This window comes from Oncorhynchus clarkii, unplaced genomic scaffold, assembly GCF_045791955.1.
Source record: "Oncorhynchus clarkii lewisi isolate Uvic-CL-2024 unplaced genomic scaffold, UVic_Ocla_1.0 unplaced_contig_2260_pilon_pilon, whole genome shotgun sequence".
Classification (NCBI taxonomy): Eukaryota; Metazoa; Chordata; class Actinopteri; order Salmoniformes; family Salmonidae; genus Oncorhynchus; species Oncorhynchus clarkii.
The window spans coordinates 30,642-47,500 of NW_027258378.1; the positions used below are offsets into that span (position 1 = coordinate 30,642).

At 33.4% G+C, this 16,859-nt stretch overlaps 1 protein-coding gene across 1 annotated transcript in view; it reads right to left on the reverse strand.

The window, feature by feature from the left end:
• Positions 1 to 445: 445 nt before the first annotated feature.
• The window catches only part of LOC139396827 (collagen alpha-1(IX) chain-like), a 42,860-nt gene continuing 26,446 nt past the window's right edge, over positions 446 to 16,859 (reverse strand). Inside the window, exons 26-34 of the mRNA XM_071143744.1 lie at positions 16,629 to 16,700; positions 9,080 to 9,115; positions 8,502 to 8,546; positions 8,360 to 8,392; positions 7,581 to 7,727; positions 6,843 to 6,897; positions 4,388 to 4,576; positions 4,195 to 4,272; positions 446 to 1,300 (exon numbers count right to left, since the gene is read on the reverse strand). Of these exons, the coding sequence (XP_070999845.1) occupies positions 1,104 to 1,300; positions 4,195 to 4,272; positions 4,388 to 4,576; positions 6,843 to 6,897; positions 7,581 to 7,727; positions 8,360 to 8,392; positions 8,502 to 8,546; positions 9,080 to 9,115; positions 16,629 to 16,700 (852 nt within the window). The 3' untranslated portion in view covers positions 446 to 1,103. The remainder of the gene's footprint in view (positions 1,301 to 4,194; positions 4,273 to 4,387; positions 4,577 to 6,842; positions 6,898 to 7,580; positions 7,728 to 8,359; positions 8,393 to 8,501; positions 8,547 to 9,079; positions 9,116 to 16,628; positions 16,701 to 16,859) is intronic.

Genomic DNA, 16,859 nt, shown 5'->3' on the forward strand with positions numbered 1-16,859 from the left:
GTCCGGTGGTTATTAAGGACAGGTGAATTGTCCGGTGGTTATTAAGGACAGGTGAATTGTCCGGTGGTTATTAAGGACAGGTGTTTTGTCTGGTGGTTATTAAGGACAGGTATTTGTCTGGTGGTTATTAAGGACAGGTGAATTGTCCGGTGGTTATTAAGGACAGGTGAATTGTCCGGTGGTTATTAAGGACAGGTGATTGTCTGGTGGTTATTAAGGACAGGTATTTGTCTGGTGGTTATTAAGGACAGGTATTTGTCTGGTGGTTATTAAGGACAGGTGCTTGTCTGGTGGTTATTAAGGACAGGTGAATTGTCCGGTGGTTATTAAGGACAGGTGATTGTCTGGTTGTTATTAAGGACAGGTATTTGTCTGGTGGTTATTAAGGACAGGTGATGGTCTGGTGGTTATTAAGGACAGGTGAATTGTCCTGTGGTTATTAAGGACAGGTGATTGTCTGGTTGTTATTAAGGACAGGTAATTTGTCTGGTGGTTATTAAGGACAGGTATTTGTCTGGTGGTTATTAAGGACATCTAGGTTTACAGGGACGGTGGAATAAAAACAAATATAGTCTTCAAAACATGAATATCTTAAAATAGAGCACCCACTTCTGAAAACAACAAAAGAAAAAGAAAATCTGTCATGTAAAAAACTGTTACACGTCCAAACAGGTTCAGGATTATTATTGTTTTGCAACAAAATACTTAGTTTTGTTTCGCATTTGTGGAAGTGGAAGACTCCTTCATATCCGATAGAGATCTGGCTAGCACAGAACACTCTCACAAAACACTGCAGATACGTTAGAATGGACCACTTTACAGCAACAGCCTTCAGAGTAGAGAGGCTGTGAGGATGTTGTGTGCTCCCAGGGTTGGGGTGGGAGAGCTGTCCATCTGCCATCTTAGTCTCTGTCTCTGTCTCTACCCCTCTCTGGGTGTTGGGCAGTGGAAGCTGGTGAAGGGGGGATGGGTCATAGTGATGGCTCTAATGGAATAAATGGAACAGAATCCAAGGTGTTTGAAACTTTTCCATTCATTCCATTACAGCCATTACATCCAGTCCTCAGATTTAAAGTGACACCAGCCTCCACTGGGTGGTGGCTCTAGTTTCTAGTTCCCTCCGGGCCCTTGATGCTGGTGTCAATGTCCCCCGGTCTGAGGTTGCAGGACGATGGGTCGCAGTAGCCGTTGGGGCCAGCATTACCAGGAGGCCCAGGTACACCAGCCTGGCCAGGAACACCTGGAGGTCCTCTCTCGCCGTCACGTCCCTCCTGGCCGTAACCAGGCTTTCCGGGCTCACCTGTGGAGTTAGAGTTAGAGAAGAGTTAGCTAAACCATCTTACACCAAAGTAGAACATCCAGAACCTCAAAGACTCAAGACTAGAACCTCAAGGACTCAAGACTAGAACATTCTAGAGACTCTTAAGATCTTTTGCTAATGATAACGAACGGTTGCGGCCAAACACAAAACCAAATGGAATACAGTATGTTAGCAAACTCTTTCCTTGTTCAACTTTCCTTGTTCAACCAAGACTAGAAAATCTACAACCTCCAAGACCAAGACTAGAATATCTACAACCAAGACCAATACTAGAATATCTACAACCAAGACCAAGACTAGAATATCTACAACCAAGACCAAGACTAGAATATCTACAACCAAGACCAAGACTAGAATATCTACAACCAAGACCAAGAATATCTACAACCAAGACCAAGACTAGAATATCTACAACCAAGACCAAGACTAGAATATCTACAACCAAGACCAAGACTAGAATATCTACAACCAAGACCAAGACTAGAATATATACAACCAAGACCAAGACTAGAATATCTACAACCAAGACCAAGACTAGAATATCTACAACCAAGACCAAGACTAGAATATCTACAACCAAGACCAAGACTAGAATATCTACAACCAAGACCAAGACTAGAATATCTACAACCAAGACCAAGACTAGAATATCTACAACCAAGACCAATACTAGAATATCTACACCCAAGACCAAGACTAGAATATCTACAACCAAGACCAAGACTAGAATATCTACAACCAAGACCAAGACTAGAATATCTACAACCTCCAAGACCAAGACTAGAATATCTACAACCAAGACCAAGACTAGAATATCTACAACCAAGACCAAGACTAGAATATCTACAACCTCCAAGACCAAGACTAGAATATCTACAACCTCCAAGACCAAGACTAGAATATCTACAACCAAGACCAAGACTAGAATATCTACAACCAAGACCAAGACTAGAATATCTACAACCAAGACCAAGACTAGAATATCTACAACCAAAACCAAGACTAGAAAATCTACAACCTCCAAGACTAGAATATCTACAACCAAGACCAATACTAGACAATCTACAACCTCCAAGACCAAGACTAGAATATCTACAACCAAGACCAAGACTAGAATATCTACAACCAAGACCAATACTAGAATATCTACAACCAAGACCAAGACTAGAATATCTACAACCAAGACCAAGACTAGAATATCTACAACCAAGACCAATACTAGAATATCTACACCCAAGACCAAGACTAGAATATCTACAACCAAGACCAAGACTAGAATATCTACAACCAAGACCAAGACTAGAATATCTACAACCTCCAAGACCAAGACTAGAATATCTACAACCAAGACCAAGACTAGAATATCTACAACCAAGACCAAGACTAGAATATCTACAACCAAGACCAATACTAGAATATCTACAACCAAGACCAAGACTAGAATATCTACAACCAAGACCAAGACTAGAATATCTACAACCAAGACCAAGACTAGAATATCTACAACCTCCAAGACCAAGACTAGAATATCTACAACCAAGACCAAGACTAGAATATCTACAACCAAGACCAAGACTAGAATATCTACAACCTCCAAGACCAAGACTAGAATATCTACAACCTCCAAGACCAAGACTAGAATATCTACAACCAAGACCAAGACTAGAATATCTACAACCAAGACCAAGACTAGAATATCTACAACCAAGACCAAGACTAGAATATCTACAACCAAAACCAAGACTAGAAAATCTACAACCTCCAAGACTAGAATATCTACAACCAAGACCAATACTAGACAATCTACAACCTCCAAGACCAAGACTAGAATATCTACAACCAAGACCAAGACTAGAATATCTACAACCAAGACCAATACTAGAATATCTACAACCAAAACCAAGACTAGAATATCTACAACCTCCAAGACTAGAATATCTACAACCAAAACCAAGACTAGAATATCTACAACCAAGACCAAGACTAGAATATCTACAACCTCCAAGACTAGAATATCTACAACCAAGACCAAGACTAAAATATCTACAACCAAGACCAAGACTAGAATATCTACAACCAAGACCAAGAATATCTACAACCAAGACCAAGACTAGAATATCTACAACCAAGACCAAGAATATCTACAACCAAGACCAAGACTAGAATATCTACAACCAAGACCAATACTAGAATATCTACAACCAAGACCAAGACTAGAATATCTACAACCAAGACCAAGACTAGAATATCTACAACCAAGACCAAGACTAGAATATCTACAACCAAAACCAAGACTAGAATATCTACAGCCAAGACCAAGACTAGAATATCTACAACCAAGACCAAGACTAGAATATCTACAACCAAGACCAAGAATATCTACAACCAAGACCAAGACTAGAAAATCTACAACCTCCAAGACTAGAATATCTACAACCAAAACCAAGACTAGAATATCTACAACCAAGACCAAGACTAGAATATCTACAACCAAGACCAAGACTAGAATATCTACAACCAAAACCAAGACTAGAATATATACAACCAAGACCAAGACTAGAATATCTACAACCAAGACCAAGACTAGAAAATCTACAACCTCCAAGACTAGAATATCTACAACCAAAACCAAGACTAGAATATCTACAACCAAGACCAAGACTAGAATATCTACAACCAAAACCAAGACTAGAATATCTACAACCAAGACCAAGACTAGAATATCTACAACCAAGACTAAGACTAGAATATATACAACCAAGACCAAGACTAGAATATCTACAACCAAGACCAAGACTAGGATTAGAACATAAATAAAAAGTAAACTACTGATGGTTCGCTTCTCCATGGCGATCAAGGTCGATGTCACTCACCTGGTAGACCGGGAGGTCCTGGCTGGCCCTTGGCCCCTCGCACCGTGGGACCTCGGTCTCCTCTGTCGCCCAATTCACCTGCGCCACACAGCATGTTAATTACAAGGGTTATTCTAAAACTCCTTTGGGTACATGAGCTGAATTTTGCTTTCACATTTTCAAATAACAGTAACATTAAAAATCCTCTCCCCACCTTTGGGTCCTTTGAGTCCTAGGAGTCCTGGAGGTCCTTTGAGGCCAGGCAGTCCTCTTGCTCCAGCCTGCCCAGGGAAGCCACTGTCCCCTGGGGGTCCGGCAGGACCAGGAGGCCCTGGCTTACCAGGCAGGCCCGCTGCTCCAGACTCCGGCCTCCTTAGACTGGCAGCCAACTGGGCTAGCTGCTCTGTTGGAGCAAGAGGAAAGGGAATGATGAGCAAACAATTAATCAATCAAATGTATTAAAGGCTCAGTGCAGTCCAAAATGGGATTTTCCTTTGTTTTATATATATTTCCACAATTTAATGTTGGAATAATACTGTGAAATTGTGAAAATTAGGATAATTCCCTTTTAGTGTAGGGGCTGTTTGAAAAGACCGCCAAAGATTTCTGCCTCTTTTGGTGGGATGGAGTTTTGGCCTGCCTGGTGACATTACCAGGTGGTAAATCAGTTAATAGACCAATAAGAAAGAGAGTTCCAAACCTCTTTGCCATAACAGCTAGTTTCCAGCTTTCCCCTCCCCACTTAGACCACTCCCAGACAGTGTTAGCAAAATTCTTGCTTGAGAAATGTCTCTTTGCTAAATAAAATAAACTATTTTTGTTTATTTTTGACCATTTCAATTTTAAAAAATCACAATAAGGTACTCAATTGTTTTCCCAGAAATGATTTGATATTGAGATGAAAATGGAACTTTAATGAAGGCCTTTTTATAAATGTTATAAAAATTGTAGTCCTCCTTATTCTTACACATTCAAGTCTGCCTCGGTAAATTGAGCAGAGTGAAAATACTTATTGGAAAACATTCAACTTTACGGGATTGGTGTCCCTAAACCGGGACAGTTGTTGCTCAATATGTGACAATGTGACTAGAAAACAGTGTATACAACAGCCAACTTTCCGGGACAGCGACATGTCTTATACGGGCAGAAAGCTTAAATTATTGTTAACTAACTGCAGTGTCCAATTTACAGTAGCTATTACACACAAAACATACCCTGCTATTGTTTGAGGATAGTGCACAACAAAACACTTTTATCACGGCTGGTGGTTTGATACATTCACCTCTGAAGGTAAATAATGTACTTACATTCAGTAATCTTGCTCTGATTTGTCATCCTGAGGGTCCCAGAGATAAAATGTGGTGTTGTTTTTTTATATTTAAATGTAGGAACTGAGTTCTATAGTTTGACCCCACTGCTGTCTCTGGCTCCACACCCACCCCACTTGGCCATCTAGATCCATCATGATCTAGATCCACCATGTATAACATTCCTGGGAGTGTTAAGCTTTAATATTTTATTACCATAGCATTTTTGTATGTTCTCTATAGTTATGTACTTGAAAATGTATACATTGAGCAATTTGGCACATTTGGGCAAACTCCTGGCAGACTTGATACAAAATATTGTGTAGTGAGGTAATTGATCTCTGGATCAGTCTGAAACTTTGCACACACACTGCTGCCATCTTGTGGACATAATCTAAATTACACCTAGGATCCTACCTTAATGTATGGCCTTTCTCTTGCATTTCAAAGATGATGGAAGACAAAAATAAATAGAAAATGCATGTTTTTTATATTATATTATCTTTTACCAGATCCAATGTTTTATATTCTCCTACATTACTTTCACATTTCCACACACTTCAAAGTGTTACCTTTCAAATGTTATCAAGAAAATGCATATCCTTGCTTCAGGTCCTGAGCTACAGGTAGTTAGATTTGGGTATGTCATTTGAGGTGAAAATGTAAAAAAAGGGTACGATCGTTAAGAAACTGAAAAATATATATGTGTATTTATGGTGCCAAGAGTTCAACATAAAACTCCTAAGGCTTTTGGCTTGGTATTTTACGCTCCAAATTCCAGTCTTTGCTTTTCTGCTTTTAGCAAAAGTGCAGGTCCTCTGGAGGTGAAATACATTTTTCAGCACATTGGGTATAAAAAAGTAATGAGTTTAGGAGGAGAGTAGTGGTAGTGGGAGGAGGGGGTGGGATACTGTAAGAGGGCCCAGGGAGAGAGACAAAAAAACAGGCTGCCACTTCAGCATTTCTGGGGTTCAGGAGTCTGTTATCCATCAAACTAACAAAGGTTGAAGCGTATTTATGATGGTTTTTTTCTGCTTCCCTCTCTTCAAACTGTCAAGCCAGATAGGCTATATCCCCCAAACTCCACTCTGTACCTGGAAGCCAGTTCTACTGCATTTCTTCATTGTTCCCCTCTAATCCGGGACTGATTTAGACCTGGGACACTGGCTGTGTGCAATTCATTATTAGGTAGGACAGAAAAGCAGCAGGCTCCAAACCTCATAGGGTCAGAGTTGAATACCCCTAGTCTATAGTATAAACAATGAGGTTTGGGATATTACAGAGTGTTTATACTTAAAGGTAGAGTGGGATACATTGATTTTAAAGACACTGAAGGAATGACAAGTGTGCAAAAATTCTTACCTTGCATAACTCTCATGCAGACTTGTCTGATGTGTTGATCGCTTGGTTCTTTACCCTGAAGGATAACATAAGAAAAGGTTTATGATGAGAAAACAGCTTTAATAAACATAGATTTAGCTTCTGAAATGCATTATGTAAGCCCTAGTTGTGTTATGCTGGACACACTGGGAAACTGTTGTCCATGGTCTAGGTCCAGGAGGGAAAGGCCTAGCAGTAAGTTAGTACATTTGTAAGCAAGTAAGTATGTAAATAAGTTAGTAAGTATGTAGGTTAGTAACTGAGTATGTAAGTAAGTATGAAAGTATGTAAGTAAGTAGGTATTTATGTAAATAAGTAAGTAAGTATGTAAATAAGTTAGTAAGTATGTAGGTTAGTAACTAAGTATGTAAGTAAGTATGAAAGTATGTAAGTAAGTAGGTATTTATGTAAATAAGTAAGTAAGTATGTAAATAAGTTAGTAAGTATGTAGGTTAGTAACTAAGTATGTAAGTAAGTAGGTATTTATGTAAATAAGTAAGTAAGTATGTAAATAAGTTAGTAAGTATGTAGGTTAGTAACTAAGTATGTAAGTAAGTAGGTATTTATGTAAATAAGTAAGTACTATGTAAGTGAGTTTGTAGGTATATAAGTAAGCACGTAAGTTAATTAGTAAGTAAGTATGTAAGTTAGTAAGTTTGTAAGTAAGTTCAGGTGTACAGTCTTCAGAGTTTTGGGTGGAGGTGGTTTGGGGGTACCTACCGCCGGTCCCTGTGACCCCCTGATTCCTGGTGCGCCCCTGTTGCCCTGCATGCCACGTGGTCCAGGAGTACCAGCTGGGCCCTCGATGCCAGGCTGCCCTCTGCTACCCTCTGGCCCTCTGTTACCAGGCTCTCCTGGGTTTCCAACCTGGAGACAGAGAGGGGAGAGACAACTGGATCAGAACAACATTACATGGGTGGTACTGAGCATGCTCAATGAAGACTTCTGAGTTTCGGGGGTGCTGGTGAGCAAGCCATGTAATAAACTAATATCTGCTTTTATCTGGAACAAGAAAAACCCGGAAGATCGTATTGCAGAGATCTCATCTCGCTTTGGATGACAGAAACCCCTGATGTTACAGGCCTGAAATGGAGGACCTTGGAGATCTCGTCCTGTGGCCCGACCTCCTTACCTGTCTTACTCTGCTCAAAACCTGCATTAGCTGAGCCTGTTTCCAAATACACTTCAGGCTTCATTCATTAGCTGAGCCTGTTTCCAAATACACTTCAGGCTTCATTCATTAGCTGAGCCTGTTTCCAAATACACTTCAGGCTCTGATTTATCTCTACAGAAACTGCACATGGAGCTCGAACTAAATGGAATTCAAATAATTGAAACAACATCAGTCAATTAGTTTTTTTTTTTTTTAACGTTGAAAAAAAAAACTAAATGTTGGTTAACCACTTAGCACTACTACTCTATGGGTGTGGATAAACTGTCTCAAAGTTATATTCCTGGTTTGAGACATGGAACTGCTTCTAGAAGAGTACAGAACTCACCACTCCTTTGGGTCCAGCTTCCCCCTGGTCACCCTATTATACAAACGAGAGAAACACAGAGGATTAGTACAGGTGTTGTTTAAAAGGCTCCAATGTGAGGTTGGGTTGGATGCAATGAATCCTTGCTTGAGTGATAACTTACAACATCTCCTTTGTCTCCAGAGGTTCCCTCAGAACCTTGTCCCCCCTACACACACACACACACACACAACAAACCAATATAAATTATTTTGGGGTAAAATCACTCTTCTGGATATAACAAATGCCAAGGGTAAGTTAGAAACACACACACACACACACACACACACACACACATACATACATTCATGCTACACACACATCTCAACAGCTGCTACCAGATTCTTATTATGATTGCTAAATACTGCACAATTTAACCACTTGCCCACCAAAACGTGTGTAAATATTGGACTATAAATTGTTATTCTACTATGTTGGACTATAAATCTACTGAACCATTTATTTTATGTTGGTATTCATATCTTTTATTATTTCTTATTGTTATTGCGTTGTCCAGAAGGAACCTGCCAGTAAGCATTTGGTCGGACAGTTTCTACCATGTGTATCCTAAACATACGACTAATAAAACCTGAAACTGGAAAGGGCCCATCCACACTCTGCTGCTGTATCACATTGACCTTAAGATACAGGCAGATATTGTTGTGAGAGATAAACAGACATTTTAAAAGATGGATTTCTTACCTGCTCCCCTTTAGGTCCTCCCTCGCCAGCTTCTCCCTGAAGTTGAGGAGAAATCAGTTCACTATTGAAAATCTTTAAACTACACTACAGTTAAACAATTAAACTACTATGTAAAGTTATACAGTACAGTTAAACAATTATACTACTATGTAAAGTTATACAGTACAGTTATGCAGTAAGACAACAACACTAGTTATACTACTATGTAAAGTTATACAGTACATTTATACAGTTAGACAACAACACTAGTTATACTACTATGTAAAGTTATACAGTACAGTTAAACAATTATACTACTATGTAAAGTTATACAGAACAGTTAAACAATGATACTACTATGTAAAGTTATACAGTAGATTTATACAGTTAGACAACAACACTAATTATACTACTATGTAAAGTTATACAGTAGATGTATACAGTTAGACAACAACACTAGTTATACTACTATGTAAAGTTATACAGTACAGTTAAACAATTATACTACTATGTAAAGTTATACAGTACAGTTAAACAATGATACTACTATGTAAAGTTATACAGTAGATTTATACAGTTAGACAACAACACTAATTATACTACTATGTAAAGTTATACAGTAGATGTATACAGTTAGACAACAACACTAGTTATACTACTATGTAAAGTTATACAGTAGATTTATACAGTTAGACAACAACACTAGTTAAACTACTATGTAAAGTTATACAGTAGATTTACACAGTTAGACAACAACACTAGTTATACTACTATGTAAAGTTATACAGTAGATGTATACAGTTAGACAACAACACTAGTTATACTACTATGTAAAGTTATACAGTAGATTTATACAGTTAGACAACAACACTAGTTAAACTACTATGTAAAGTTATACAGTAGATTTATACAGTTAGACAACAACACTAGTTATACTACTATGTAAAGTTATACAGTAGATTTATACAGTTAGACAACAACACTAGTTATACTACTATGTAAAGTTATACAGTAGATTTATACAGTTAGACAACAACACTAGTTAAACTACTATGTAAAGTTATACAGTAGATTTATACAGTTAGACAACAACACTAGTTATACTGCTATGTAAAGTTATACAGTAGATGTATACAGTTAGACAACAACACTAGTTATACTACTATGTAAAGTTATACAGTAGATTTATACAGTTAGACAACAACACTAGTTAAACTACTATGTAAAGTTATACAGTAGATTTATACAGTTAGACAACAACACTAGTTATACTACTATGTAAAGTTATACAGTAGATTTATACAGTTAGACAACAACACTAGTTATACTACTATGTAAAGTTATACAGTAGATTTATACAGTTAGACAACAACACTAGTTATACTACTATGTAATGCAACAGCAAGACTAGTCTTATGAATGAATGATTGAACTTGTAACAGTAGAGGGGATCAAAAGGATTTCACAAAGTGTGTGTCCTTGTCAGGTGAGTATGGTAAGATTGCTGTCTTCATGATTGTACAGAACAGTGGAAAGTCCAATCAAAACTGGTGGTTTCATGAAAATGGAAAATTGTCATAAGAAGTCTGTGGAACCTGAAATGACTAAACACAAGCCACAATGCTCTTCAGTTGAGCTTCTTCTCTATCTGTTCATCAAATATCAGGCATGCAGAACGTAAACGGTCCAGGGAGCCTTAATCCAATGAGTAGTAGTTTAATTGTATAATATCAGTAGTATGTATAGTTGTATAATATCAGTAGTTTAGTTGTATAATATCAGTAGTTTAGTTGTATAATATCAGTAGTATGTTTAGTTGTATAATATCAGTAGTTTAGTTGTATATTATCAGTAGTTTAGTTGTATATTATCAGTAGTATGTATAGTTGTATAATATCAGTAGTTTAGTTGTATATTATCAGTAGTTTAGTTGTATAATATCAGTAGTATGTATAGTTGTATAATATCAGTAGTTTAGTTGTATAATATCAGTAGTATGTTTAGTTGTATAATATCAGTAGTATGTTTAGTTGTATAATATCAGTAGTTTAGTTGTATATTATCAGTAGTTTAGTTGTATAATATCAGTAGTATGTATAGTTGTATAATATCAGTAGTTTAGTTGTATAATATCAGTAGTTTAGTTGTATAATATCAGTAGTTTAGTTGTATAATATCAGTAGTTTAGTTGTATAATATCAGTAGTTTAGTTGTATAATATCAGTAGTTTAGTTGTATAATATCAGTAGTTTAGTTGTATAATATCAGTAGTTTAGTTGTATAATATCAGTAGTATGTATAGTTGTATAATATCAGTAGTTTAGTTGTATAATATCAGTAGTTTAGTTGTATAATATCAGTAGTTTAGTTGTATAATATCAGTAGTTTAGTTGTATAATATCAGTAGTATGTTTAGTTGTATAATATCAGTAGTTTAGTTGTATAATATCAGTAGTATGTTTAGTTGTATAATATCAGTAGTTTAGTTGTATAATATCAGTAGTTTAGTTGTATAATATCAGTAGTTTAGTTGTATAATATCAGTAGTATGTATAGTTGTATAATATCAGTAGTTTAGTTGTATAATATCAGTAGTTTAGTTGTATAATATCAGTAGTTTAGTTGTATAATATCAGTAGTTTAGTTGTATAATATCAGTAGTTTAGTTGTATAATATCAGTAGTTTAGTTGTATAATATCAGTAGTTTAGTTGTATAATATCAGTAGTATGTTTAGTTGTATAATATCAGTAGTTTAATTGTATAATATCAGTAGTATGTATAGTTGTATAATATCAGTAGTTTAGTTGTATAATATCAGTGGTTTAGTTGTATAATATCAGTAGTTTAGTTGTATAATATCAGTAGTTTAGTTGTATAATATCAGTAGTTTAGTTGTATAATATCAGTAGTTTAGTTGTATAATATCAGTAGTTTAGTTGTATAATATCAGTAGTTTAGTTGTATAATATCAGTAGTATGTATAGTTGTATAATATCAGTAGTTTAGTTGTATAATATCAGTAGTTTAGTTGTATAATATCAGTAGTTTAGTTGTATAATATCAGTAGTTTAGTTGTATAATATCAGTAGTTTAGTTGTATAATATCAGTAGTTTAGTTGTATAATATCAGTAGTATGTTTAGTTGTATAATATCAGTAGTTTAGTTGTATAATATCAGTAGTATGTTTAGTTGTATAATATCAGTAGTTTAGTTGTATAATATCAGTAGTTTAGTTGTATAATATCAGTAGTTTAGTTGTATAATATCAGTAGTATGTATAGTTGTATAATATCAGTAGTTTAGTTGTATAATATCAGTAGTTTAGTTGTATAATATCAGTAGTTTAGTTGTATAATATCAGTAGTTTAGTTGTATAATATCAGTAGTTTAGTTGTATAATATCAGTAGTTTAGTTGTATAATATCAGTAGTTTAGTTGTATAATATCAGTAGTTTAGTTGTATAATATCAGTAGTATGTTTAGTTGTATAATATCAGTAGTTTAGTTGTATAATATCAGTAGTTTAGTTGTATAATATCAGTAGTATGTTTAGTTGTATAATATCAGTAGTTTAGTTGTATAATATCAGTAGTATGTTTAGTTGTATAATATCAGTAGTTTAGTTGTATAATATCAGTAGTTTAGTTGTATAAAATCAGTAGTAGGTTTAGTTGTATAATATCAGTAGTTTAGTTGTATAATATCAGTAGTTTAGTTGTATAATATCAGTAGTTCAGTTGTATAATATCAGTAGTTTAGTTGTATAATATCAGTAGTTCAGTTGTATAATATCAGTAGTTCAGTTGTATAATATCAGTAGTTTAGTTGTATCATATCAGTAGTTTAGTTGTATAATATCAGTAGTTTAGTTGTATAATATCAGTAGTTTAGTTGTATAATATCAGTAGTATGTTTAGTTGTATAATATCAGTAGTTTAGTTGTATAATATCAGTAGTTTAGTTGTATAATATCAGTAGTATGTTTAGTTGTATAATATCAGTAGTATGTTTAGTTGTATAATATCAGTGGTTTAGTTGTATAATATCAGTAGTTCAGTTGTATAATATCAGTAGTTTAGTTGTATAATATCAGTAGTTTAGTTGTATAATATCAGTAGTTTAGTTGTATAATATCAGTAGTATGTTTAGTTGTATAATATCAGTGGTTTAGTTGTATAATATCAGTAGTTTAGTTGTATAATATCAGTAGTTTAGTTGTATAATATCAGTAGTTTAGTTGTATAATATCAGTAGTTTAGTTGTATAATATCAGTAGTTTAGTTGTATAATATCAGTAGTTCAGTTGTATAATATCAGTAGTTTAGTTGTATAATATCAGTAGTATGTTTAGTTGTATAATATCAGTGGTTTAGTTGTATAATATCAGTAGTTTAGTTGTATAATATCAGTAGTTCAGTTGTATAATATCAGTAGTTTAGTTGTATAATATCAGTAGTTTAGTTGTATAATATCAGTAGAATGTTTAGTTGTATAATATCAGTAGTTTAGTTGTATAATATCAGTAGTTTAGTTGTATAATATCAGTAGTTTAGTTGTATAATATCAGTAGTTTAGTTGTATAATATCAGTAGTTTAGTTGTATAATATCAGTAGTATGTTTAGTTGTATAATATCAGTAGTTTAGTTGTATCATATCAGTAGTTTAGTTGTATAATATCAGTAGTTTAGTTGTATAATATCAGTAGTATGTTTAGTTGTATAATATCAGTAGTTTAGTTGTATATTATCAGTAGTTTAGTTGTATAATATCAGTAGTTTAGTTGTATAATATCAGTAGTTTAGTTGTATATTATCAGTAGTATGTTTAGTTGTATAATATCAGTAGTTTAGTTGTATCATATCAGTAGTTTAGTTGTATAATATCAGTAGTTTAGTTGTATAATATCAGTAGTATGTTTAGTTGTATAATATCAGTAGTTTAGTTGTATAATATCAGTAGTTTAGTTGTATAATATCAGTAGTTTAGTTGTATAATATCAGTAGTTTAGTTGTATAATATCAGTAGTATGTTTAGTTGTATAATATCAGTAGTTTAGTTGTATAATATCAGTAGTAGTTTAGTTGTATAATATCAGTAGTTTAGTTGTATAATATCAGTAGTTTAGTTGTATCATATCAGTAGTTTAGTTGTATAATATCAGTAGTATGTTTAGTTGTATAATATCAGTAGTTTAGTTGTATAATATCAGTAGTTTAGTTGTATAATATCAGTAGTTTAGTTGTATAATATCAGTAGTATGTTTAGTTGTATAATATCAGTAGTATGTTTAGTTGTATAATATCAGTAGTTTAGTTGTATAATGTCAGTAGTTTAGGTGTATAATATCAGTAGTTTAGTTGTATCATATCAGTAGTTTAGTTGTATAATATCAGTAGTATGTTTAGTTGTATAATATCAGTAGTTTAGTTGTATAATATCAGTAGTTTAGTTGTATAATATCAGTAGTATGTTTAGTTGTATAATATCAGTAGTATGTTTAGTTGTATAATATCAGTAGTTTAGTTGTATAATATCAGTAGTTTAGGTGTATAATATCAGTAGTTTAGTTGTATAATATCAGTAGTTTAGTTGTATCATATCAGTAGTATGTATAGTTGTATAATATCAGTAGTATGTTTAGTTGTATAATATCAGTAGTTTAGTTGTATAATATCTGTAGTTTAGTTGTATAATATCAGTAGTTTAGTTGTATAATATCAGTAGTTTAGTTGTATAATATCAGTAGTTTAGTTGTATAATATCAGTAGTTTAGTTGTATAATATCAGTAGTTTAGTTGTATAATATCAGTAGTTTAGTTGTATAATATCAGTAGTTCAGTTGTATAATATCAGTAGTATGTTTAGTTGTATAATATCAGTAGTATGTTTAGTTGTATAATATCAGTAGTATGTATAGTTGTATAATATCAGTAGTTTAGTTGTATAATATCAGTAGTTTAGTTGTATAATATCAGTAGTTTAGTTGTATAATATCAGTAGTTTAGTTGTATAATATCAGTAGTTTAGTTGTATAATATCAGTAGTATGTTTAGTTGTATAATATCAGTAGTATGTTTAGTTGTATAATATCAGTAGTTTAGTTGTATAATATCAGTGGTTTAGTTGTATAATATCAGTAGTAGTTTAGTTGTATAATATCAGTAGTAGTTTAGTTGTATAATATCAGTGGTTTAGTTGTATAATATCAGTAGTTTAGTTGTATAATATCAGTAGTATGTTTAGTTGTATAATATCAGTAGTTTAGTTGTATCATATCAGTAGTTTAGTTGTATAATATCAGTAGTTTAGTTGTATAATATCAGTAGTTTAGTTGTATAATATCAGTAGTTTAGTTGTATAATATCAGTAGTTCAGTTGTATAATATCAGTAGTTCAGTTGTATAATATCAGTAGTTTAGTTGTATCATATCAGTAGTTTAGTTGTATCATATCAGTAGTTTAGTTGTATAATATCAGTAGTTTAGTTGTATAATATCAGTAGTATGTTTAGTTGTATATTATCAGTAGTATGTTTAGTTGTATAATATCAGTAGTTTAGTTGTATAATATCAGTGGTTTAGTTGTATAATATCAGTAGTAGTTTAGTTGTATAATATCAGTAGTAGTTTAGTTGTATAATATCAGTGGTTTAGTTGTATAATATCAGTAGTTTAGTTGTATAATATCAGTAGTATGTTTAGTTGTATAATATCAGTAGTTTAGTTGTATCATATCAGTAGTTTAGTTGTATAATATCAGTAGTTTAGTTGTATAATATCAGTAGTTTAGTTGTATAATATCAGTAGTTTAGTTGTATAATATCAGTAGTTCAGTTGTATAATATCAGTAGTTCAGTTGTATAATATCAGTAGTTTAGTTGTATCATATCAGTAGTTTAGTTGTATCATATCAGTAGTTTAGTTGTATAATATCAGTAGTTTAGTTGTATAATATCAGTAGTTTAGTTGTATAATATCAGTAGTATGTTTAGTTGTATATTATCAGTAGTATGTTTAGTTGTATAATATCAGTAGTTTAGTTGTATAATATCAGTAGTTTAGTTGTATAATATCAGTAGTAGGTTTAGTTGTATCATATCAGTAGTTTAGTTGTATAATATCAGTAGTTTAGTTGTATAATATCAGTATGTTTAGTTGTATAATATCAGTAGTATGTTTAGTTGTATAATATCAGTAGTTTAGTTGTATAATATCAGTAGTTTAGTTGTATAATATCAGTAGTATGTTTAGTTGTATAATATCAGTAGTTTAGTTGTATAATATCAGTAGTTTAGTTGTATAATATCAGTAGTTTAGTTGTATCATATCAGTAGTTTAGTTGTATAATATCAGTAGTTTAGTTGTATAATATCAGTAGTTTAGTTGTATAATATCAGTAGTTTAGTTGTATAATATCAGTAGTTCAGTTGTATAATATCAGTAGTTTAGTTGTATAATATCAGTAGTAGGTTTAGTTGTATAATAGCAGTGATTGCTTCCCCATCGGACAGCAGGTCTCTACAGAGGGGATAGATACCAGTCAGAATAGAACGTCCTCTTATCTTACCCTCTCTCCCTTCACTCCGGGGAGGCCTGGGGGTCCGGGAACACCAGGAAGACCAAGATCCCCTTTAGGTCCCTACAAAACAAAGGTAGAGCGACAACAAGGAGGTCAGAGGTCAACACCACACTACTGTATGTCCTTAGAACAAGGTGCTTGCGGTGCCAGGATTGTGGGTTAGATTCCTGGGACAGACCATATGTAACATGACTGTACGCATGACTGTAGGAATACAAG